The sequence below is a fragment of the Borostomias antarcticus genome (assembly GCF_949987555.1).
Source record: "Borostomias antarcticus genome assembly, chromosome: 14".
In the NCBI taxonomy this organism is placed as follows: domain Eukaryota; kingdom Metazoa; phylum Chordata; class Actinopteri; order Stomiiformes; family Stomiidae; genus Borostomias; species Borostomias antarcticus.
In genome coordinates, this window is record NC_140247.1 from 12,524,397 (window position 1) to 12,548,396 (window position 24,000).

Below are 24,000 nucleotides of genomic sequence, written 5' to 3' on the forward strand. Positions count from 1 at the left end.
AAACACGCAGAAGAACAGATCGCTAATGCTGTCTGTCCCTGACGAAGACGGACATGAGAACCCCGTAACCATCCTTTTGCATACTAGTCTACATGCACGCACACACACACACATATATATATATATACACACACACACACATACACACAAGCAGTCACTGTGTTTTCAGCGTGTAGAGAGGGTGCTCTGTGTTTGCATCTGCGTAGTGAGGTGACAGTGAATAGAGAGGTACCCTAGATTTTGTGTGTGTGTGTGTGTGTGTGTGTGTGTGTGTGTGTGTGTGTGTGTGTGTGTGTGTGTGTGTGTGTGTGTGTGTGTGTGTGTGTGTGTGTGTGTGTGTGTGTGTGCAGGGAGATGACAGTGCAGATGGTTTAATGGAGATTATCTCAGCAGGGAGAGCTGTTGAGAGCTGGGGACCACACGAGGGGAGCCACCACACACACACACACACACACTCACACACTCTCACACACACACAGTGTTGGAGCTAGGAGTCACAAGGGGCATATTCTCTCCTCTCCAACACAGAGCAGGAGATGGTAGCTTCAGGCCGGCAGGGCACTAGGACTCCATAGGTTTACTACAACAGGGTTGACATAGGGTTCCTACAACAGGGTTGACATAGGGTTCCTACAACAGGTTTGACATAGGGTTCCTACAACAGGGTTGACATAGGGTTCCTACAACAGGGTTGACATAGGGTTCCTACAACAGGTTTGACATAGGGTTCCTACAACAGGTTTGACATAGGGTTCCTACAACAGGGTTGACATAGGGTTCCTACAACAGGGTTGACATAGGGTTCCTACAACAGGTTTGACATAGGGTTCCTACAACAGGGTTGACATAGGGTTCCTACAACAGGGTTGACATAGGGTTCCTACAACAGGGTTGACATAGGGTTCCTACAACAGGGTTGACATAGGGTTCCTACAACAGGTTTGACATAGGGTTCCTACAACAGGGTTGACATAGGGTTCCTACAACAGGGTTGACATAGGGTTCCTACAACAGGGTTGACATAGGGTTCCTACAACAGGTTTGACATAGGGTTCCTACAACAGGGTTGACATAGGGTTCCTACAACAGGGTTGACATAGGGTTCCTACAACAGGGTTGACATAGGGTTCCTACAACAGGATTGACGTAGGGTTCCTACAACAGGGTTGACATAGGGTTCCTACAACAGGGTTGACATAGGGTTCCTACAACAGGATTGACGTAGGGTTCCTACAACAGGGTTGACATAGGGTTCCTACAACAGGATTGACGTAGGGTTCCTACAACAGGGTTGACATAGGGTTCCTACAACAGGGTTGACACTGGATTCCTACACCAGGGTTGACATGGGGTTCACACGGGAGAGTAGTCAATGGTAGCAGCCATTTACTGTAGCACAACATAACGGGGCCTTCACATCATTCAGGTTGACATCCATGTATCACAATCACAGCTACATACACACACACACACACACACACCCACACACACTGGCAAGTCTGTTCTGTGTATCATGGTTGGATTTTGCTCTTGTCTGACCAGTTTTGCTCCAGTGGATTTTGGTGTGTGTGCGTGCGTGTGTTAGTTAGCAGCTCTGTGCTGCAGCCCACGCCGTCATCAACCCTGCAGCTGTCACTGCACAGCATCAGGGCTAGAACCACTCTCCTCAACATCACTCCTGGTCTCTCTCTGTCTCATCACGCTTTCTGGTTCTTTCTCAAAGGAATGAATCATCCTTCCTTTCTTTCTTTCTTTCTTTCTTTCTTTCTTTCTTTTCTTCTTTTTCTTTCTTTCTTTCTCTCGAGATGAGCACAGTGCAGGTGCTGGTTCTAGTATCAGTGTTCAGGTGCTGGCTCTGGTATCAGTGTTCAGGTGCTGGCTCTGGTATCAGTGTTCAGGTGCTGCCTCTGGTATCAGTGTTCAGGTGCTGGCTCTGGTATCAGTGTTCAGGTGCTGGTTCTAGTATCAGTGTTCAGGTGCTGGCTCTGGTATCAGTGTTCAGGTGCTGGCTCTGGTATCAGTGTTCAGGTGCTGGCTCTGGTATCAGTGTTCAGGTGCTGGTTCTAGTATCAGTGTTCAGGTGCTGGCTCTGGTATCAGTGTTCAGGTGCTGGCTCTGGTATCAGTGTTCAGGTGCTGGCTCTGGTATCAGTGTTCAGGTGCTGGTTCTAGTATCAGTGTTCAGGTGCTGGCTCTGGTATCAGTGTTCAGGTGCTGGCTCTGGTATCAGTGTTCAGGTGCTGGTTCTAGTATCAGTGTTCAGGTGCTGGCTCTAGCTGACTGGATTACTTCTCATTAGTCAGAGGCTGAGGTAAAGCAGATTTATGTCGCTGTTTTCTTGAAACCGCAGGGTAGCAGTGGTTTGTCCTGTGTTTGGGAGACAAAGATTCATGCTGGGCCCAGCGTGAGTGTGTGTGTGTGTGTGTGTGTGTGTTTGTGTGTGTGTGTGTGTGTGTGTGTGTCCACACGTGTGTGTGTTTGTGTGTCTACACGTGTGTGTGTGTATGTGTGTGTGTGTGTGTTTGTGTCTACGTGTGTGTGTGTGTCTACATGTGTGTGTGTTTGTTTCTACACGTGTGTGTGTGTGTGTGTGTGTCTTATCAGGTACAAGGACAGAGCAGAGTGATGTAATGGTCTCTCCCCCTGGGAGGGAGCAGAAGGCTAACAAACGTGATTCTCATGAAATATACCTCTGAAGCAGACTCTCATTCAAGCACACACAGGCACACACACACACACACACGCACGCACACCACAAAACACGCACACGCACACAGGGTCTAGGAGACATATTAGATCTTACCTCTTTCGTTGACCTTGAGCTGATTGCATGGTTTGGAGGTGTGTGTGTAGGTGTGTGTGTAGGTGTGCGCGCGTGTGTGTTCGCATCGCTGGTCAGACTGACCTCATCCTCTTTTGTCATTGAGCAGGACGTCTGTGAGGTCATCACATGTCCTTCTTAGACATACACCCCCCCCCCTCCGCTGTGTGTAGACTACCGTATAGAGGAATGTTTCTCTTCTTCATGTGGTGGTGTGTCTCTCCTGGCCCCAGACTGTCGTGGCGCGGTGTGGAGGTGGCTGATTTATCACCCTGCTTCTCATGAGCTCTGTTATCATCAGAGGAGACATTTAGTGGGATGGTGTCCTGTACCATACTATAGTACTGTACTATACCATACCTCTATACCTGTACCATACTATAGTACTGTACTATACTATACCTGACTGTACTAGACTATACCTGTAACCTACACCTGTACCATACCATAGTACTGTACTATACCATACCTCTATACCTGTACCATACCATAGTACTGTACTATACCATACCTCTATACCTGTACCATACTATAGTACTGTACTATACCATACCTCTATACCTGTACCATACCATAGTACTGTACTATACTATACCTGACTGTACTATACTATACCTGTAACCTATACCTGTACCATACCATAGTACTGTACTATACCATACCTCTATACCTGTACCATACCATAGTACTGTACTATACTATACCTGACTGTACTATACTATACATGTAACCTATACCTGTACCATACTATAGTACTGTACTATACCATACCTCTATACCTGTACCATACCATAGTACTGTACTATACTATACCTGACTGTACTATACTATACCTGTAACCTATACCTGTACCATACTATAGTACTGTACTATACCATACCTCTATACCTGTACCATACCATAGTACTGTACTATACCATACCTCTATACCTGTACCATACCATTCTCTCCCCCTGCCTCTACACCTCGCCCCTCCTCCACTGTGCATCTCACCTCCTCCTTCTCTCGGCCTCTCTCCCCTCACTCCTCTTGCTCCCCCTCCTCGCCGCCCGTTCTCCTCCTCCTCCGCCCCTCCTCCTCCTCCTCCTCCTATGCCCCCCAATCTCTCCTCCTCCACTGCGCTCCTATATATCAGGGAGTTAGTTCCTGGTTTCCTATCCAGATCTGTCCCCTGTTGGTGATAAATCTCACCTGTGCTCTTCAGCTTGTTATTTCTACCGGCTGTAATAGGCCTCCTTTATTACACGAGCTAGAGGAGGTGTGTGTGCATGTGTGTGTGTGTGTGTGTGTGTGTGTGTGCGCTACAGTATCTGGCATGTGTGTGTGTTTTTCTAGGTCTTTACTCTCTAGTCGGTCAGTAATAAAGACTCGAACCGTAGCTTCCGGATCTGGCAGGCTGCTCTCTCTGCGTGGTTGTTCTACTGGATAATTGATTTCCTTAATGAGAATGACCAAAGAGAGAAAGTGTGTGTTTGTGTGTGTGTGTGTGTGTGTGAGAGAGAGAGAGAGAGAGAGAGAGAGAGAGAGAGAGAGAGAGAGAGAGAGAGAGAGAGAGAGAGAGAGAGAGAGAGAGAGAGAGAGAGAGAGAGAGAGAGAGAGAGAGAGAGAGAGAGAGAGAGAGAGAGAGAGAGAGAGAGAGAGAGAGTTATTGTGGTCAGGATTTAATTCAATCAGTGAACTTTTCATGTATTCTAGATCCATTACACAAAGTTAAATATGCCAAGCCTTTTTTGTTTTAATCTTTATGACTTTACAGTATGTTCATTTATACACTCAATTCTGAGGGCTCCTTTTGCACAAATTACTGCATCAACGTGGAGCGAGGCATGGAGGCAGTCAGCCTTGAAATATTTCACTATGTGTAATGAATCTATAATATATGAAAGTTTCACTTTGTGAATTAAATTACGGAAAATAATGAATTTTCCACAATATTCTAATTTTCGGAGATGCACATGTACTGTAGTAATCTGGTGGTGTTTGGTGATTAATCTGTGGTGTTGGGTGATTGATTTTGTGGTGTTGTTGGTTAATCTAGTGGTTTTGGTGGTTAATCTGGTGGTGTTGGTAATTAATCTAGTGGTATTGGTGGTGACTCTGGTGGTGTTGGTGGTTAATCTGGTGGTGTTGGTGGTTAATCTGGTGGTGTTGGTAATTAATCTTGTCGTTATGGTGGTTAATCTAGGCCTAGTGGTTGTAGTAGTTAATCTAGGGTGCTTTTTGTGCTTTTTGTTGTTTTCCCAGTCTGTTAACATCTCTCTGAGTTTATAGTCTCTTCCTATCTGTGCAATCCCTCCCCCTCTCCCTCCAGATCAGTTACTGCTACTACAGTATGTGTTGATAATGTATTGAATGAAGGATTAACTCAATACAGTCAAAATTATGAAAATATATGCATAAGCATACAAAACTGCTACCAAGTTTCTCAGTAATGTAACTGAGTATTGACGTAACATCCTTTAGTGACAGTGTTCCTAGTAAGTATGAGACACCATTCATGTGAGTGTAGTCTGGTATTGAGTATTTTCGGCGGACTGTACCTTTAGCCTGTCTTGTTTTGACAGCGGCTAGGATAAGCGGTTTGGTGTGAGTGTGAGTGTCATGGAGCTTCTCTGGGACATGTCTAACACCTGGAGGACCACAGGGATGCCTGTATGTCAGGCTGCTTCACTCCTCTCTCAGAACAAGATACGTCTGTCAGGCCGGCTCAGACGCTCCTTTCTTTGACAGAGGGGGAGGGTTGGAGATGGACAGAAGGAGAGGGGGAGTCAGAGATGAGGATAGAGGGAGGGAGTAAGAGAGTTGGAGAGGGAGAGGGAGAGAGAGAGGGGGTGACTAGGCGCCAACCTGTCCTCCTCTTAGCCTGCATGGCTGACCTGCTGAAGACTTCTCTCCCGTCCAAGATCCCCCCCCCCCTCTCTATCTCTCTCTCTCTATATTCTTTATTTATTCATCTTTCATTCTGCCTGATTCTGACCACAGGGATAGGTGCGTGCGTGTGTGCGCGAGAGAGAGAGAGAGAGAGAGAGTGTGTGTGTGCCTTATTTCTGGGGTGTCTGTCTGTCACACACACACACACACACACACACACACACACCCACACTCACACACACATGCTGGGCCCAGCATGAAGCTTTGTCCCCCAAACACTCTCTCTCTCTCTCTCTCTCTCTCTCTCTCTCTCTCTCTCGCACACACACACACACACACACACACACAAATACTAGGAAAAATATAAATATAGTATCCTGTGTGTGTCCAGGGGTGCGTTCAAATTCAGCGAACGTTAGCAAACTATTTTCCGTTAGCTTTGTGTTCGCCGCTAACGTTTGCTAACAGAAGCTAACAGTCTGGAGAGGTAGTTCGCCAGTAACGGAACGAGGATCACAATGGACCCAGGCTTACTGGAGATGTGCTCCCAGATGGGGATTGTTGCGTTTATGTGAACTATTTTGAACGTTCATTAAAAGCCGTTCAAATGTGACTGTTTGGAGAAAACATGTTGGCGACGTTCGCCTCTGTTAGATGAATTTGAATGGAGCCCTGGCTTCACATCCCTCTCGGCCATTTAAGAGTGTTTAGTGCAGTTGCTTTTTCCAAGGGGGGATAAAAGCCTGTAGTTTGAGGCAGGGTTAGGGTTGAACATTGTTCCTCTGAAGATGTGTGTTGTGTGTGTGTGAGACAGAGTGTGAAAGTGTGTTTCCTTACACACTGACAATCTGGTGCTTCTCATCGTATCGTCTCATAGGAGTGTATTTATCTCCACTGTGAAGCACTCTGCACTCGCGCTGTGAAGAGCGCTATAGAAATAAAGTTTTTAGTTTACTTACTTTATGTGTGTGCTTGTGTATGTGTGTCTCGTTAAACACTAGGGGCGTATGTGTGTGCGTGTTTGTGTATGTGTGTCTCGCCAAACACTGGTGGCTTCAAACTTGGCTTCCAGCATAGTGAAGAGTTCTTCTGCCTCAGTACATGGAACGTATATTTCTGTCTGTGAGTCTGCAGGCGGAGTAACACTCAGTTAGATCCGGCTAGAACCAGCCTGGAGCCAGCACTTGTCAATGTCAACAAAGTGTGAGCATGAGCGACAGAAATATAGGGCCCCAAACCAGAACGGATAATAAAACAAACACGATAGTTTGAATTCAAAACGGACGGTAAATGCTCACAAATCATACAATGCTGCACTTCATGGCTCCTGACAATCCTGTTGTGGCTAGCAAATTGCGCTGCAAGGATGTTGGCTAACAAAACTGAACTCAATTCAACAAAATCTCACAACTGTCAACACTTTTTCAGATCACCAACTCTAACTCAACTAAGTTACACTAGTTAACAAACGTCATCTTAACAAACGTCATCTTAACACACACAATGTAGTCACTAGCATTTATCCTCAGATATTCACAGCTAACATAGCCAAACGTCAAGCAAATCTTAACAACATAAGAGATAGCTAGCAATCTTAGGCTAACTGAAGTTATAAAAGAGGCTAGCTAGATAGCATCCTCCTCATACATTCACAGCTAATACAGCCATCAAGCAATTCTAACATAAGAGATAGCTAGCCCGCTAACATTAGGCTAGCTAAGTTACAAAATAGGCCAGGGTGGCGTCAGTCTCGTTTCATTACACTTCGCCGGCTCACTTACTGGCTAGCAATCAATCTAAAAAGTAAATACACTACCAGCAGCTTAGCTAGGGAACATAGCCCTATCTAGCTAGATTACATGCATCCTCATACATTCACAGCTAATACAGCCAAACATCAAGCAATTTCAACATAAGACATAGCAAGCCAGCTAATATTAGGCAGTCTTGCAGCCTTTCATTCATGCGAAGCTCCCGCCAAGTAAAAGCCAATCCAATATTAATTGTAGTTTGGCTTCTGGTTTGGCCTCTTTCTCTTTTTCTTGCCTTTTTCTGTGATGTTCCTCTTCGGTCTTTTCGCCTCCGCCATGATGTGTGTAATACTGTGATTTGAGAATTTTTACAATGAGAATCATTACAATCATTACAATTAACACCATTAAAACGGCAGATTAACACCACAAAGACTGCAGATTAACACCATAAAGACTGCAGATTAACACCAAGAAGACTGTTAACACCACGAGGACTGCATATTAACACAATGTAGACTGCAGATTAACACCATGAAGACTGCAGATTACCCCTGACCCTGGGGCAGGTCTTCTCTGCCAACCCCCCCACACCACCCCCTCTGGTCTGGACCCTGGGGCAGGTCTCTATCTCCACCTCCATTTCCTGGGTCAGAATAAGGCAGAGGTGGTACCTTACAGTAAAGGGCAGGGTCTGGGGGTCCTCCCCATGGAAATTTTGGGCATCAAAAGCTTAATTTCCTGCATTCTGGTGAATTTTCTAGGTCGCACCAGAACAATTATGTGCACTCATACAAATGCTCCCAATTATATTTCGAGGGTGAACAGATTAAAATTTAATCCAAATTTTTTAATGTAGTACCTACTGCGCAAAATGTGTACAGGTTTGCAGATCTTAAGTGTTTTTCTTTTTGTCGAGAGGTGAAACCCTGGCATAGACTGGCAGCTCATCCCTAAACGGCGGAACAGGCTTTCCGCCCTGTCGTCTGACCCCCCTCCTCCGCATCCGATCTGGCCAGGGGATGAGGGGGGCACTCTGACCCAGTGGCAATTGCTCCTATAAGCCAGGGTAAGCCTGGTTTACCCATACAAATCCTTGTTTTTTCACTTTTTCTTTCAGTGAAAGAAGGCACGGAAATCGACTTTCAGACTGTTTTTGACTCAAATGCGTCTTGTATTCTGCCATATCGCTTCATTTTCATCCATGTTTAGCGTTTTGGTAGTGCTCGGTCGCCCCCTACAGTCCTCATGAAAATACAGTCCACGTTACGGTTCGTTTACACCGGTCTTACTAGCTCGTCATTCACTTAACATTGTAGGCCAGGTAAAATGATTCTGGCTTACGGAAATCAAGACCGAATGAAAAATCAACCATCAAATTAGCCCACACATACAACACCGTGAAAAATGTCATCAGTCGAAATGTAACCTAATCTGTAATTTGACAAAATGCTTAAAAGTGGGCGTAGGGTAAGTTCTCAAAGTGCTTACATTGGAATCTCCATTGACATTTTAACATTGGTACAGTTTATCCAATCAAAACTTGCATGACTGTCCCGTCATTCATGTCACCTGTCAATCACATGACCCACTTTAGCTATCTAGCTAGCATCAATGAACATGGAAAATGGAGATCTTGAGTATTTGTTGAAAGTTGATTCCAAAATGAAGTGGATTAAATGAGTTTTGGTTATGATATAAGGTAGGTCTTTTGTGATTAATTACCAGTGTTATGGCTGTGCGTTTTGCTTTGCCTAGATTTAATCAGCACTCGAGAGCGTGAACTTTGCTTCCTGGAGCGGTGGGCTAATAGGGCTAGTAGCCTGGTAGTAGCCTAAACACTGATTAGTGAAGTAGGGGCGTAGGCTATTGCGTGAGAAGGGGGAGAGAGAGAAAGAGGGAGAGAGAGAGAGCAATAGAAGTAGCTGAGTGGTCCGCCTACACGGGGTGAGAATCCCATCGGGACCGTCCGTCACCAGTGTGCGTTTCGGGACGCGTCACAGGGCGCTGCGCGGTCCAGCTCTCTCTCCATCTCGCTCTCCCTCCCTCTCCCTCTTTGTCTCTTCCTCTCTCTCTCTCTCCATCTCCATCCCCCCCTCTCTGTCTCTCCATTTCTCTCTCTCTCTATTTCTCTCTCTCCAGTTCTCTCTCCTCTCTGAAGCTCCTCTGTTGTGACCCAGGGGAGAGGGGAGGATACTGAGTCGGTGTCCAGGTACGGAGCTCAGAGCTGGTCCAGGACCTGTCCCTTAGCGCGCTGCGGCTGCTGCTGTCCACTGGGGATCTCACTAGGACAGGACCGTGGGGGGGGGGGGGGGGGACCAGAGGCTGTTTGAAGTGTGTGTGTGTGTGTGTGTGTGTGTGTGTGGAGGGGGGAGGAGAGGAGTAGGAAAGAGACATGGGAGGGAGGAGATAGGGGAAGGGAATGTGTCTTTTTGAGAATTAGTGGGTGGTGTGTGTGTGCGTGGGGGGGGGGGGCATAGTTGAATGTCTGTGTGTGTGTGGGGGGGTGCAGGTCGTAGTTGAATGTCAGTGTGTGTGTGTGCGTGTGTGTGCGTGCGTGTGTGTGTGTGTCACTGTCCTCACAAACTAGGACGTCTACCGTCATCCACTTTATCACTCCAGAGAATAAAACCATCACTTCACCTTCGAAGAGAGATGGAGGGTAAATGGTAAATGGACTTATATAGCACTTTTATCCAAAGTGCTTTACAATGGCCTCCCATTCACACACACATTCACACAGCTGGTGGCAGCTGCCATGCAAGGTGCTAGCCTGCTCATTGGGAGCAGTTCGGGGCCTCAGTGTCTCGCCCAAGGACACTTCAACACGTGGACAGGCGGAGGCGGGATTCAAACCGCCGACCCTACAATCGTCGGACGACCCGCTCTACCGCTGAGCCCACTCTACCGGAGAGAGAGAGGGAGAGGGGAGAGAGGGAGAGAGAGGGGAAGAGAGGGTGATGGAGAGACGAGTGAGCAGGAGAGGTGAAGAGAGCCAGAGACAGAAAGCTAGAGGCGCAGGACTAGAGAGACAAAACTCTCCCTTATCGGCTCGGCGCCAGTTTCCCACTGCCAGAATTTGTTCTCCCCGTCGATCTGTTCTGTAAGGTGCGAAACCACCCGCATGCACCAAACCGCCAATCTACCAGAGACAACGCCGAGAGGGAGAGAGAGAACGAGAGAGAAGGAAGGAGAAAGAGGGATGAAGAAATCACAGCAGCTACTTGGAACAACATGGAATTAAATGAATAAATGCATGGGGCTCTCCGAGCCAGTCAGTCTTCTGCGGGTGCAGATGAATCTCTCGCTCTTCTCCTGGTCTGCCCTTTGTTTCCTGTGCCCTCAGTCTGTTGGCAGGACGGCAGCTCTCTCTCTCTCTCCCTCCCTCTCTCCCTCTCTCTCTCCTTCTCTCTCTCTCCCTCCGTCTCTCTCTCCTTCCCTCCCTCTCTCTCTCTCCCTCCGTCTCTCTCTCTCCTTCCCTCCCTCTCTCTCTCCCTCCGTCTCTCTCTCTCTCCTTCCCTCCCTCCCTCTCGCTCTTTCTCTCTCCCTCTCTCTCTCTCTCCCTCCCTCTCTCTCTCTCTCTTTCTCGCTCCCTCTCTCCCTCTCTCTGAGTATCCTTGATAGTTCTGAATAGGCTGTGTGCGTGCGTTTGCATACGTCTGTGTACACGTTTGTGTGCGTGGGTGTGTGTGTGTGTGCGTGGGTGTGTGCGTGGGTGTGTGTGTTTGTGTGTGTGTGTGTGTGTGTGGCCCATGGGTGTCTGTGCCTGAACAGCCTGGTATTAATAGCTTAGTCCCATTTCACATGAGAGATCACTGAATAGTGGGGATGGGCAGTACTTAGCAGGAGAGGAGGAAGGAGGAGGAGAGGGGGAGGAGAGGGGAGAGGGGGAGCAGAGTAGAGGAGGACAGGGAGAGAGGGATGAAATGTGGAAAGCAGAGTAGAGGGAGGCCAACACTGTCATTAGACACTGATGATTTGAACAAGGTAATAATCTTAACAAGGTAATAATCTACGCCCTCTGGTCAAACTGTCCCCAGGGCTCACTGGAAGACCAGAACGCCACCGTGTTTAAAAGTCAGCCAATCAGCAGCCTGTGTTTAGACGGGAAGTCCGCTTTCATAATTACGACCTACTACCCATGGCAGCAGCTCAGGGGAATTTAACTTAACGCACACTTGACAGTGGAACGTTCCGGCAGAGGAACATTGCCTTCAGAACATTGCCTGTAGTAAATAAAGAGATAACTATAATTATTCTTACTGTAGCAGAGTGGATCATTACTGGTACAGTAAATATCAGAATTTAATCTTTCAAAAAATATCCTCCTTTAGGCTGATGCAGTTTAACAGTGGAACGTGTTAACTGAGTTCTGTGTGTCTGGATTATGCAGTTTAACAGTGGAACATGTTAACTGTGTTCAGTGTATCTGGTTTATGCAGTTTAACAGTGAAACATTGTTAAACTGTGTTGAGTGAGTTCAGTGTGGCTGGATAATGAAAGCAGCAGGATGGAGTGTTAAGTGTCTTAAGGAATCTTGGGATAGATGACTCACTCATGAGATTCCCAAAGCCGTCCTCAACATTTTTATGTCCTCAAATTTTTTCGAGGAAGTAGGGCTGGGCGCTGTGGGCAAAATATGAAATCTCTAATTTTTTCAGTGTTACGGACGATTCACGAGTTTAATCTATTTTTTGTCCCTGTTTACATGCACTCGAGGTGATTCAAAAATACTTTCCTTTATAAGACTGACCTTTTAGTCTGAGAAGGAATATGCAGTGGGAACATTTAGTGGCATTAGAGTAGGCGTGTGTCATTCATGTAGACTGTCATCAATTTCTGTAGGCCTACAGTAGATGGCCCACTACACGGTAGGCTAATGAAAATGGCCCAAAAAGGAGAACTGCTACAGAGACGAGTCACATCTCCAAATGAATCCATTCCGCTTTCGTTGCGTGAGAATCTCCACCTCGGAAAACCCATACCAGGTTTTGATGGTAACCTTGCAGTCAGAGAAACTGCTCTCGTCAACGCGACCGGCAAACAGCTGAGCGATCGGCAGAGAGGCAGGCATAACAAGATATCATATGGATGAGGAAAAAGTGTGGGGGGGGACAAAACCTCAATTGTGAAATGTGCCCCGAGAGAGTTGCTGGCGCTGGCGTTTGAGTGACTGTGACAGCAGAGGAAGCACTAAATCTCGATTTTGTGATTTAGGCATTTTTCACATCGTTGAAAACCCAAACCGTGAATTAATCTAATTAATTTGAGATATCTACCCGGCCCTCTGAGGAAGTACTGCATGTGGTGAATTGGCTGAGTCAGGACAGCACAGTCGCTGCCCATCTTTCGCCACAGGCTCAAAACCTCTTCAGGAAGTACTACCAGGTTCCTCCCTCTTAAGCATCTATTGTATTTTTAGTTGGCTATTCATGCACTTCGCTTTCAACACTAGATTATGGTCTTAGTCACTTGTTTTAGAAAGGAAATTCACTTGTGAATTGCTGATTTTTTCCCCCCAGATTAGGGCTGTCAACTGAAATTATATATTTGACTTTCTCTCTTAAATATTTTCTGAAAATCAAATATATTTGAATATTGGTATTATATAATTTTGCATTGAAAATGATGCATACAATGGAACCACTTCTAACCACAAGAGGGCGCTCGCTGCCTATTGTCATGAACAATCACCAATGGAATTTTCGTGTCCGTCTGTGTTCACAGGATTAATTAACGTTAATAAAAAGTCAACATGGGTGACATTTAATGCAAAACAGGGTCCTTTTAGGCCTATATCATAGCAAACTGAAAACCAAACAAGAGGAATAGCCTATAGTGCTGGTCCACTTAATAGTAACAGTGCTTGTTTACAATGTTACCTGCTGGCTGCCGAGAAGACGCGCTCAGATTTTAAGGAAGTAAGGTATTTCCTTGCCACCTAGATAGATTGATACAGTACCGTAGATGAAGTCTTTTGCTGTTTTTTGGCCATGTTGAAAAGATTAAATCCTAACGTAATGTGTTTTGGCGTGATTAGAAAAGGGGCGGGACTCGGGAGGCTGTGTGATGCGTGCTGCTTTCAGGCAGCCTACTAATCACATCTACATTTTGAAGATCGATTATGGGTTTACTACTTTACTGGTATCACTACTACTAGACCCTATTATCATTCTATCACTACTAGACCCTATTATAATTCTATCACTACTAGACCCTATTATCATTCTATCACTACTAGACCCTATTATCATTCTATCACTACTAGACCATATTATCATTCTATCACTACTAGACCATATCATTCTATCACTACTACTAGACCCTATTATCATTCTATCACTACTACTAGACCCTATTATCATTCTATCACTACTACTAGACCCTATTATCATTCTATCACTACTAGACCCTATTATCATTCTATCACTACTAGACCCTATTATCATTCTATCACTACTACTAGACCCTATTATCATTCTATCACTACTAGACCCTATTATCATTCTATCACTACTAGACCCTATTATCATTCTATCACTACTAGACCCTATTATCATTCTATCACTACTAGACCCTATTATCATTCTATCATTCTCATCCCTGTAGTAGTCAGACTCATCCCGGTGGTAGTCAGACTCAGCCCTGTGGTTGTCAGACTCATCCCTGTAGTAGTCAGACTCAGCCCTGTAGTAGTCAGACTCATCCCTGTAGTAGTCAGACTCAGCCCTGTGGTAGTCAGACTCATCCCTGTAGTAGTCAGACTCAGCCCTAGTGTGTAGTCAGTGATCTGAGGAGAGAATAGAAGCATGTTATCCTCTGTAGCAGTGCCTCCAATGTCTCTCTCACTCTCTCTCTCACTTGTCTTTCTTTTACTTTCTTCTGCTTTCCTTGCTCTCTGTCCCTCGTACCTTACCTCGTACACTCTCTCTCTCTCTCCACCTCCCCTTCCATCCCCCTCTCTCTCTATTTCTCCACCTGTCTCTCTCCCTCTGAGATGAAAGGTCTGCTCTCACTCCATAGCTCTTCTACCATACAGAGAGAAGACACAATAGAGAGACGTCTGACGTGTCCTCTCATCAGCTGATACACGTTGTCAATGAATTCCAGCTGTTTGCATTCTGTGCTTTTGTTATGTATGATTTGTGTGTTTGCTCTGCTCTAGTTGTGTTGGGTCTGGAGGGAAGAGTCTTCATATGGGCATGTGAGTGTGCGTGTGCGTGTGTGTGTGCGCGTGTGTGTGTGTGTGTGTGTGTGTGTGTGTGTGGTAATTGGTTTGAGGCTTGTGATTCATGTGTGCTGCCTGGTGGCTCTGAGTACAGTGAAGGGAGGGATTTGTCAGCCAGGCCCACACACACACACACACACCCTCCACTCCTCGCTCTACTTGCTGGTTCCCTCTGTTGTGATCGCCCTCCAGTCGAACTACATTACTACGCTGTAGCGTCAGGCTCCCATCTACAACACCTCCTCCCCCTCCTCCTAACAACACACACTCATCTCCTCCCCCTCCTCCTAACAACACACTCATCCTCTCCTCCTCCTCCTCCTCCTCCTTTTCATTTATCCATCTCTCTCGCCCTCTCCTCCCACACCACATTCTCTCTCTCTCTCTCCCTCTCCACCACCCTCTCTCTCTCCCTATCCCTCTCTCCCTCTCCTTTTCTAAGCCCTAACAACCACATCAGTCTCTCACCTTCAACAAAGCTACCATTTTCCATACTGGGGAGAGACCAGACCTCCAGCTATGACAGTGGAGAGACCAGACCTGTGATATGATATGTGTGTGTGTGTATGTGTGTATGCGTGTGTGTGTGTGTGTGTGTGTGTGTATATATATATATATATATATATATATATATTATTTTCCAATAATTTCTACGACTCTTATTTTTCTGTGATAGAGTGATTGGAGCACATACTTCTTTGTCACGAAAAAAATGAAATCATGAAGTTTGGTTCCTTTATAAATTTATTATAGGTCTGCTGAAAATGTGACCAAATCTGCTGGGTCAAAAATAAACCTACAGCAACATGAATTATCAATTTTGTTCTCTGAGACCATTTAAATAGGGCTCATTTTGTATAATCATTAGACTCAGCCACAAACGTTACAATGGGAAAGTCAAGGAGCTCAGCACAGATCTGAAAAAGCCGATCATTGACTTGAACAAGTCAGGAAAGTCACTTGGAACTAGGGATGAGACGGTATACTGTAAAACCGTGAACCGCGGTATAAAATGTCCACGGTATTAGAACCGTGACATTCCCTGTGTTTACGGTATTACGTTTACGGTATAACACAATAATGCGCTGCTGAAACTTCACATTTCAAGTTGCTTGCAACAGTTAATTTTGTAATTTAATATAAGCTTGCTATTTATAAACTAAGCTTAACTATATTAGTGTGTATTTTCCATGTGTTGCACTGTAGGGCTCTAGAACTCAGCAATGAAGCTGTTTTCCTTCAAAGTAAAATACTTGTTTTTTTTATGTGTGTTGGGGAGGTGAAATATATGTATTGTATACCGTGAAATACCGTAAACCGTACCGTGTAACTAGATACCGCACTGTACTGTAATGCAAAAATCCATACCGTCTCATCCCTATTTGGAGCCATTTCAAAGTAGCTAGAGGTCCCAAGATCAACTGTGCATACAATTGTTTGTTAGTATAAAGTGCAAAACGCAAGCTATCAGCAAGGTCTGCAATGAATTAGAAGCTGCTGGAACACAGGTGTCAGTGTCCACTGTCCAGCGTGTTTTCCATCGCCAGGGGCTGAGAGGCTGCCGTGCCAGAAGGAAGCCCTTGTTCCAGAAGAGGCACCTTAAGGCACGACTGAAGTTTGCTGCTGATCAAATGGACAAAGAAAAGGCCTTCTAGAGGAAAGTTTTGTGATTAGATGAAAAAGTCAAAAATTGAGCTTTTTGGCCACAATGACCAGAAATAGACAAGGTGAGGTCTTTAACACCAAGAACACCATGCCTACGGTCAAGCATGGTGGTGGTAGTGTTGTGCTCTGGGCCTGTTTTGCTGCCAATGCAACTGGTGCTTTACAGAGAGTCAATGGAATAACGAGGAAGAAGGATTACCTCCAAATTCTTCAGGATAACCTAAAATCATCAGCCAGAAGGTTAGGTCTCGGGCGCAGTTGGGTGTTCCCCCCACAACAATGACCCCCAAACACACAAGGTTCTAGAATGGTCTTCCCAAAGTCCTGACTAGACCCCAACGACAACAAGTGGACAGTGCTGAAGAAACAAGTCCATATCAGAAAGCCAACAAATTTAGCTGAACTGCACCGATTCTGTCAAGAGAAGTGGTCAAAGATTCAACCAGAAGCTTGTGGATGGCTTCCAAAAGTGCCTAATTGAGGTGAAAACGGCCAAGGGACATGTAACCAAGTATTAGCATGGCTGTACATGTATGTATATTTTTGACCCAGCAGATTTGGTCAAATTTTCAGAAGACCCCTAATAAATTCATAAGTAAACTTAATGAAATAATGAAAACTAAACTTAATGATTTTTTTTTTTTGTCACAAAGAAGTATGTGCTCCAATCACCCAATCACAGAAATATGACTTATTGAATTGAATTGAATTGAATGAATTATTTGAAACTCAAGATTGCCATGACATGCATATTCTTTACAAGTGTATTTAAGCTTTTGACCCTAAATGTGTGTGTGTGTATGTGTATGTGTATGTGTATGTGTATGTGTATGTGTATGTATATGTATATGTATATGTATATATATATATATATATGTGTGTGTATCTATCTATCTATACATACATACTGTACATACTGTATATATATACACACACACACTTTATGCAGTGTACAGTACAGTATAGTGTGACAATTGAGTGTTCAGTCTCCCGCAGGAACCATCATATCAGACCATATCTGGGTCTTCAGCAGCGGCATGCTCAGTTAGACCTCTTTAAGGACCTTTCATTTTCCGACAGGCACCGGCAGACCAACACAGAGATGGCTGCCATTATGTCTTGTTAGGATCCGCAGTGGCAGGTAGACGGCTGCTCCATCACCCCGAACAGAAGGATGGTGTAGAGGGAGAAAGAGAGGGGTGGGGTCTAGAGAGAGAAACAGAGATAGAAGGAGGGAAGACGGGGGAGAGGGAGAGAGGCAGAGCGAGAGAGAGATAGAAACAGCGAGATGACAAGGCAGAGAGAGAGAGAGAGAGAGAGAGAGAGATGGATGGATGGATGGAAGGCAGCAGACCGTCCCCAGGAGGGTGGCCTGATACGGGCTGCACCCCCTCCGGATCTGCTCACCTCACTGCTCACCTAGGCCACTCGCTCTGCTCTGAAATACTGCCCCGCTCTCTTCCTCTCTTCCTCAGTGTGTGTGTGTGTGTGTGTGTGTGCGTGCGTGCGTGCGTGTCTGTGAGTGAGTGAGATTGTGTGTGTGCGTGTGTGCGTGCGTGTGTGTGTGTGTTCAGCCCTCAGCCCTTGCAGGGTCCAGATGACGAGACAGCAGAGTTGTGGCTGTGAGATCGGCCGTCACTCAAACTCCGCCCTCAGAAGCCAGCCTGTCAGAGAGAGGGAAGAGGAGTGGAGAGGGGGGGGCAGAGGGAGGGATTGAGAGAGGGATGGAGAAAGGGGGCGGTGGGAGAAGGAGGGAGAAGTAGAAGGAGAAGGGAAACAAGGGAGAGAGGGAGATTGCAGGTGTCACAGCCTCCAGATCTCTGGTTCTGTTCAAGCTCAGGTTTTGGAAAGGGTCCCAGCTGGAGGTGTGATGTCATAGATGAACAGATGAGGGGAGGGAGAGAAGAGGGGAGGAGCGAGGGAGGGTGGGTGTGTCCTGGATGATCTGGTCTAGATCTGGTCTGTTCTGATGTGTTCTAGGTCTGGTCTGGGTCTAGGTTAGGTTAGGTTAGGTCTGGTCTGGTCTGGTCTGGTCTGGTCTGGTCTGGTCTGGTCTGGGTCTAGGTTAGGTCTGTTCTGGTCTGGGTCTGGGTCTAGGTTAGTTCTGGTCTTGGTTTGGTCTGAGTCTAGGTTAGGTCTGTTCTTGGTCTGGGTCTGTTCTGGTCTGGTCTGGTCTGCTCTGCTCTGCTCTGCTCTGCTCTGGTCTAGTGTAGGTCGTAAGTTCTCTTCGGGGTCTAGGTCTGGTCTGGTCTGACCGCTAGGGTGAAGGCTGTCCATCCAGGAAGGGAGAACCGGTCACCCGTGGTGACCTTGACCCAGATGTTTGACCTTGACCCAGATGTTTGACCTTACTGTGGTGCCTGCATTTTAGAAAAGTTGAAGATCTTATGTATGTGGTCATGAGGGCTTTGTGAAGTGTATATATTTGCTCACAACACACACACACATGCACACGCACACTGATCTGTAAAATATGGATGTGGTAGAGGTTTTTCAGCAGGTGATTGATGATGATGTCTTTCTCTCTGTAGAGCGTATTCACTCTGACGCTTGGACCGTTCACCTTCTTCAACGCCCAGAAGACCAAGTACCTCCAGATCCTCACTTCTGTTATGCGCTGGATAGGTAAGGACTCCTTCACCTCCTCTCCCTCTCTCTCTTCCCCTCCCTCCTTCCCCCTCTCCCTCTTTCTTCCTTCTAGCCTCTCTCTCCCTCCCTCTTTCTCTCTCCCTCCCTCCCTCTCTCTCTCTCCCTCCTTCTCTCTCCCTCTGGCCCTCCCTCCCTCTCTCTCCCTTCCTCTCTCCTTGTCTCCCTCCATCTACCTCCATATGTTATTCTGACGGGGCTGACAGTATGTCCAAAGCCTGATTGGACCGTCACTCACGGACCCATGGACCAGAATACACACACACACATACACATGGACACGCACATGCTCTCACACACACACACACACATGCACACTCTCTCTCACACACACTCACACACACACACACAGACACGCACACACAGAACAGAATAAACCTCCTGTCCCAGACACACAGCTGGAATAACATCACAACCCCACTGAATCACGGCACTCCTGGCACACACACACACACACACACGCACACACACATACATGCACAAACACACCCACAACCACAACAACACAAAATGTCCCCTTTTTGGCGGTCCACAAAGCATTGTTGGGATTTAAGCTCCACCCCTCGTCCATCCACTCCCTCTATCATCTGTGATTGATTAGCCGTGTCTCCTTGCCAGACCTCACTATGGAACCCTGATAATGATTCAAAATGGCTTTTCTGTGTCCCGCCTGCTCTGAAGTCTGGATCCGACTCACAGGGAGGATAGATGGCCTGCCACACACACACACACACACACACACACACAAACACACACACACACCAGTGTCCAGAGAGCGCTGTAAGATTGTGGCCTTCAGATTTAGGAGGAGAAGCCGGTCAGGGGGGAGTGGACGGTCGGTGTCCAGACTCCTAATGGCATCGTGCCGCGCTGGTGCTGTGTCAGTCTGACGGCTCCGGGCCACGCCGGGCCCGCGTCCCCGAGGGAGCGATTATGCTCGGAGAGACGTATCTGAGCAATTAGTGTACAGAGCTTTGGAATGTCCAGCCAAAGAAGAAACACACAGCTCTCTGTCAAACAGACACACACACACACACCCGTTATTGATGTAGCCGTTTCTTGTAGAGCATTAGGAGTTGGCAGGGTGTTTGGGGTGTCGTGATGAGACCATGGACTAAGCCAGGAAGAGAGAGCAGTGTTTGCCCTGTATGTGCCAGTAGCAGCATTACAACTGAAATATGACCGCCATCGCTGTGAGAGGAGAGCAGAGAGGTGGAGAGGACAGGCGAGGTGGGGAGGAGAGGGGTGTGTGTATGTGTCAGCTTGGTAGCTAGGAGCTACTCTAGGTGTGTGTGTGTGGCTAGGTGCTATGCTACACAGACAAAGCTATTCAATACATTCCTCTGATGTAGTCCTGTTGTCTGAAGGTAGTTTATATTATGTGTCGTTGCATGACTGTGTGTTTGTGTGTGTGTGTGTGTGTGCGTGTGTGCGCGTGTGTGCGCGTGTGTGTGTGTGTGTGTGTGTGTTTGCATGGCCGTGTGCGCGCACGCCTGCATGTGTGTGCTAGTGGCCTCATGTTTGCATGTGTATCCCTTATGTATCTGAACTCAGCTTTGTAAGCTGGTCTTTCATGTCCTCGTCTAAAACACTCTTATTTGCTGGATCATGTTCAGAATAATCAGGTTACACCTACGATGCTGTTTCACACAGGAGTGTATCTGTTTCCTGTCCACTGTTCTGCATCTTAATTAAACACCAGACATTACCATAAACAGCAGCATTCATATTCATGAGACAGCGAAACCAGACCTCAACGGGTCAGAGAACATTAATGTGGGCCGCTACTCTGGAATTCTGCACCACATTTTCATGGTATGACCTTATGAGGCTGGATTTGTAAGCGTTCACCATTCTCTCTAAATTCAAATATATTCATAGATTTAATAGTAGTGCTGATGGAAATAGTACTTTCCGTTAGTATTTTTGTAAAACAAAAGGCAGACAGCCAGACAGACAGACAGACAGATGGACAGAGAGTCAGCTAGCCAGACAGACAGGAAGGCAGACAGACAGACAGACACAGACAGACAGTCAGCCAGCCAGCCGGACCGTGTGGACGGGGATCCCCCCCCGCGGTGTCTTCGGTCATCCACGGCTCCCTGCCGGGCGTAGGGGCGGCCCAGCCGAGGCAGGGCTAAGTACAGAACAGTCTGGAGGGAGGGTCGGGGTCAGCCACCGTGTGTGTGTGTGTGTGTGTGTGTGTGTGTGTGTGTGTGTGTGTGTGTGTGTGTGTGTGTGTGTGTGTGTGTGTGTGTGTGTGTGTGTGTGTGTGTGTGTGTCAGCCGGCCAGTCCCACAGAGAACAGAAGGAGGAACAACTGTAGTGGACTGTACTCCTGGGGGGAGAGAGGGAAGGAGAGAGAGAAGGAGGTGAGGGAGGGAAGGAGGGAGGTGGAGAGACCAGGGCTAAGAGCCACTCCCTTTAATTGTTATTGAGTGGTGAGCGTGAAAGGGAACAAATTGAGACCCCCCCCCCCCCCCCGCTCCTCCTCCTCGTTAAAGGAGTATTAATCACCCACTCCTCTCCTCCGAGTCCCTAGTTAGGGAGGGATGGAGAGAGGAGGGTGGGCGTCTCGTGGGTGCTGTTCTTAAGTGCGGGAAAGATGGCACCACGCTTTCCTGAAGGACCCGGTTATCGTCACCAGAACCTAGAGATGGAGGGAGGGGAGGTGGAGAGAGAGAGAGAGAGGGAGGAGAGGGGGAGGGCGGGAGAGAGAGAGAGAGAGGGGGGGGAGCCAGAGTGGGAGAGAGGTGGTGTGAAATGAGCCAAATCCTTCATTTTTTCTCCCGCATTAGAGAGAAAATAACATCATGCATGACTGGACTCGGGGCCCGGCGCACAGCAGGTCCGCGCAGCAGAGGTGGTTCGGAGAGCGAGGGACAGGGAGGGGGACAGAGAGAAAGAGGGGGAGAGAGAGAGAGGGAAAGAGAGGGGGACAGAGAGAAAGAGGGGGAGAGAGAGAGGGAAAGAGAGGGGGACAGAGAGAAAGAGGGGGAGAGAGAGAGGGGGGAAGAGAGGGGGACAGAGAGAGAGGGAAAGAGATGGGGACAGAGAGAAAGAGAGGGAGAGAGAGAGAGGGGGAGAGAGAGGAGGAAGAGCTCCGCCCTCCGCCGTTAACTGAACCCGCCAATCACGCTCAAGGAACAACCGCTAAGAGAGTGGGGAACCGTCACCGTCGACATCGTCCCTCGTCACACCTGAACTGAACGCTGCTTACGGTCGGCGCTGACCGGGGAGCCGGACACATGGAGACACGGAGAGAGAGGAGGATCGGTCTTAGTTTGACGGCCGTCGGACCGCTCGGTCACTCATAAGGACGCAAACGACGACGCGGCGGCCGACCTGCTCACGCGCTCAGGCTTCAAGGTTGCCGTCCTGCTCTAATGGAAGGTTGTCGTCCGGGTGTAAAGGATGCTGTCTGGGTCCCTGGGCTCAATACCCATTAGATCACGGACGCGTGGAGGAGGGATCCTTCGCTTCCTGACACCGGCCCTCCTGTCTCCTCCACTCCCCCTGTCCTCTCCTCTTCTCGTCCTCTCTCCTCCACTCCCCCTGTCCTCTTCTCTTCTCCTACTCTCTCCTCCACTCCCCCTGTCCTCTCCTCTCTCCTCCACTCCCCCTGTCCTCTCCTCTTCTCCTCCTCTCTCCTCCACTCCCCCTGTCCTCTCCTCTCTCCTCCACTCCCCCTGTCCTCTCCCCTTCTCCTCCTCTCTCCTCCACTCCCCCTGTCCTCTCCTCTTCTCGTCCTCTCTCCTCCACTCCCCCTGTCCTCTTCTCTTCTCCTACTCTCTCCTCCACTCCCCCTGTCCTCTCCTCTTTCCTCCACTCCCCCTGTCCTCTCCTCTTCTCCTCCTCTCTCCTCCACTCCCCCTGTCCTCTCCCCTTCTCCTCCTCTCTCCTCCACTCCCCCTGTCCTCTCCTCTCTCCTCCACTCCCCCTCTCCTCTCCTCTTCTCCTCCACTCCCCCTGTCCTCTCCTCTCTCCTCCACTCCCCCTGTCCTCTCCTCTTCTCCTCCTGTCTCCTCCACTCCCCCTGTCCTCTCCTCTTCTTCTCCTCTCTCCTCCACTCCCCCTGTCCTCTTCTCCTCCTCTCTCCTCTCTCCTTTCTTGCTCCTCCTCCCCCTCCTCTCACCTCAAGATTCCTTTTATTCGTCATGTATTGTACGGTGTACAGTCATAGTGAAATTTTGCTGCCGACTCCAAGATAATGCTACAGATGAACTCTGAACTCTAACACTCAGTTACAAATTAGAAATTTAACATACAATACAAACATACAATAATTAGTATAAAATTAAACTGGGAATGGATAGATAAAGTCTGGATGCATTATGTACATGGTACTGTATATATGGATATGAATAATAAATACCTAAAAAAATAGCCTGGGGGGCAGTTATGTACATGCTATAGCTATAATAAATAAAATCAGGGGGGGGGGGGTGGGGGTATCTCTTCACTGAGCGTAGCAGAGAGAACAGTCCATGTCCTGGGTGGCTGGGGTCTTTCAGGATCCTGTTGGCCTTGGTCTTGCATCTTCTGGTGTGGATGTCCTCGAGGTGGGTCTGTGGTGTCCTGGTCAGTAGTGAGGTTGGGTCTGTGGTGTCCTGGTCAGTAGTGAGGTTGGGTCTGTGGTGTCCTGGTCAGTAGTGAGGTTGGGTCTGTGGTGTCCTGGTCAGTAGTGAGGTTGGGTCTGTGGTGTCCTGGTCAGTAGTGAGGTTGGGTCTGTGGTGTCCTGGTCAGTAGTGAGGTTGGGTCTGTGGTGTCCTGGTCAGTAGTGAGGTTGGGTCTGTGGTGTCCTGGTCAGTAGTGAGGTTGGGTCTGTGGTGTCCTGGTCAGTAGTGAGGTTGGGTCTGTGGTGTCCTGGTCAGTAGTGAGGTTGGGTCTGTGGTGTCCTGGTCAGTAGTGAGGTTGGGTCTGTGGTGTCCTGGTCAGTAGTGAGGTTGGGTCTGTGGTGTCCTGGTCAGTAGTGAGTTTGGGTCTGTGGTGTCCTGGTCAGTAGTGAGGTTGGGTCTG

At 47.7% G+C, this 24,000-nt stretch overlaps 1 protein-coding gene across 1 annotated transcript in view; it reads left to right on the forward strand.

Annotated features, from left to right (window-relative positions):
* The window catches only part of tmem104 (transmembrane protein 104), a gene marked incomplete at its 3' end in the record, with an annotated part of 64,045 nt that overhangs the window by 26,008 nt on the left and 14,037 nt on the right, over nucleotides 1-24,000 (forward strand). Inside the window, exon 9 of the mRNA XM_084448999.1 lies at nucleotides 18,867-18,960. Coding sequence (XP_084305125.1) covers nucleotides 18,867-18,960 — 94 coding nt within the window. The remainder of the gene's footprint in view (nucleotides 1-18,866; nucleotides 18,961-24,000) is intronic.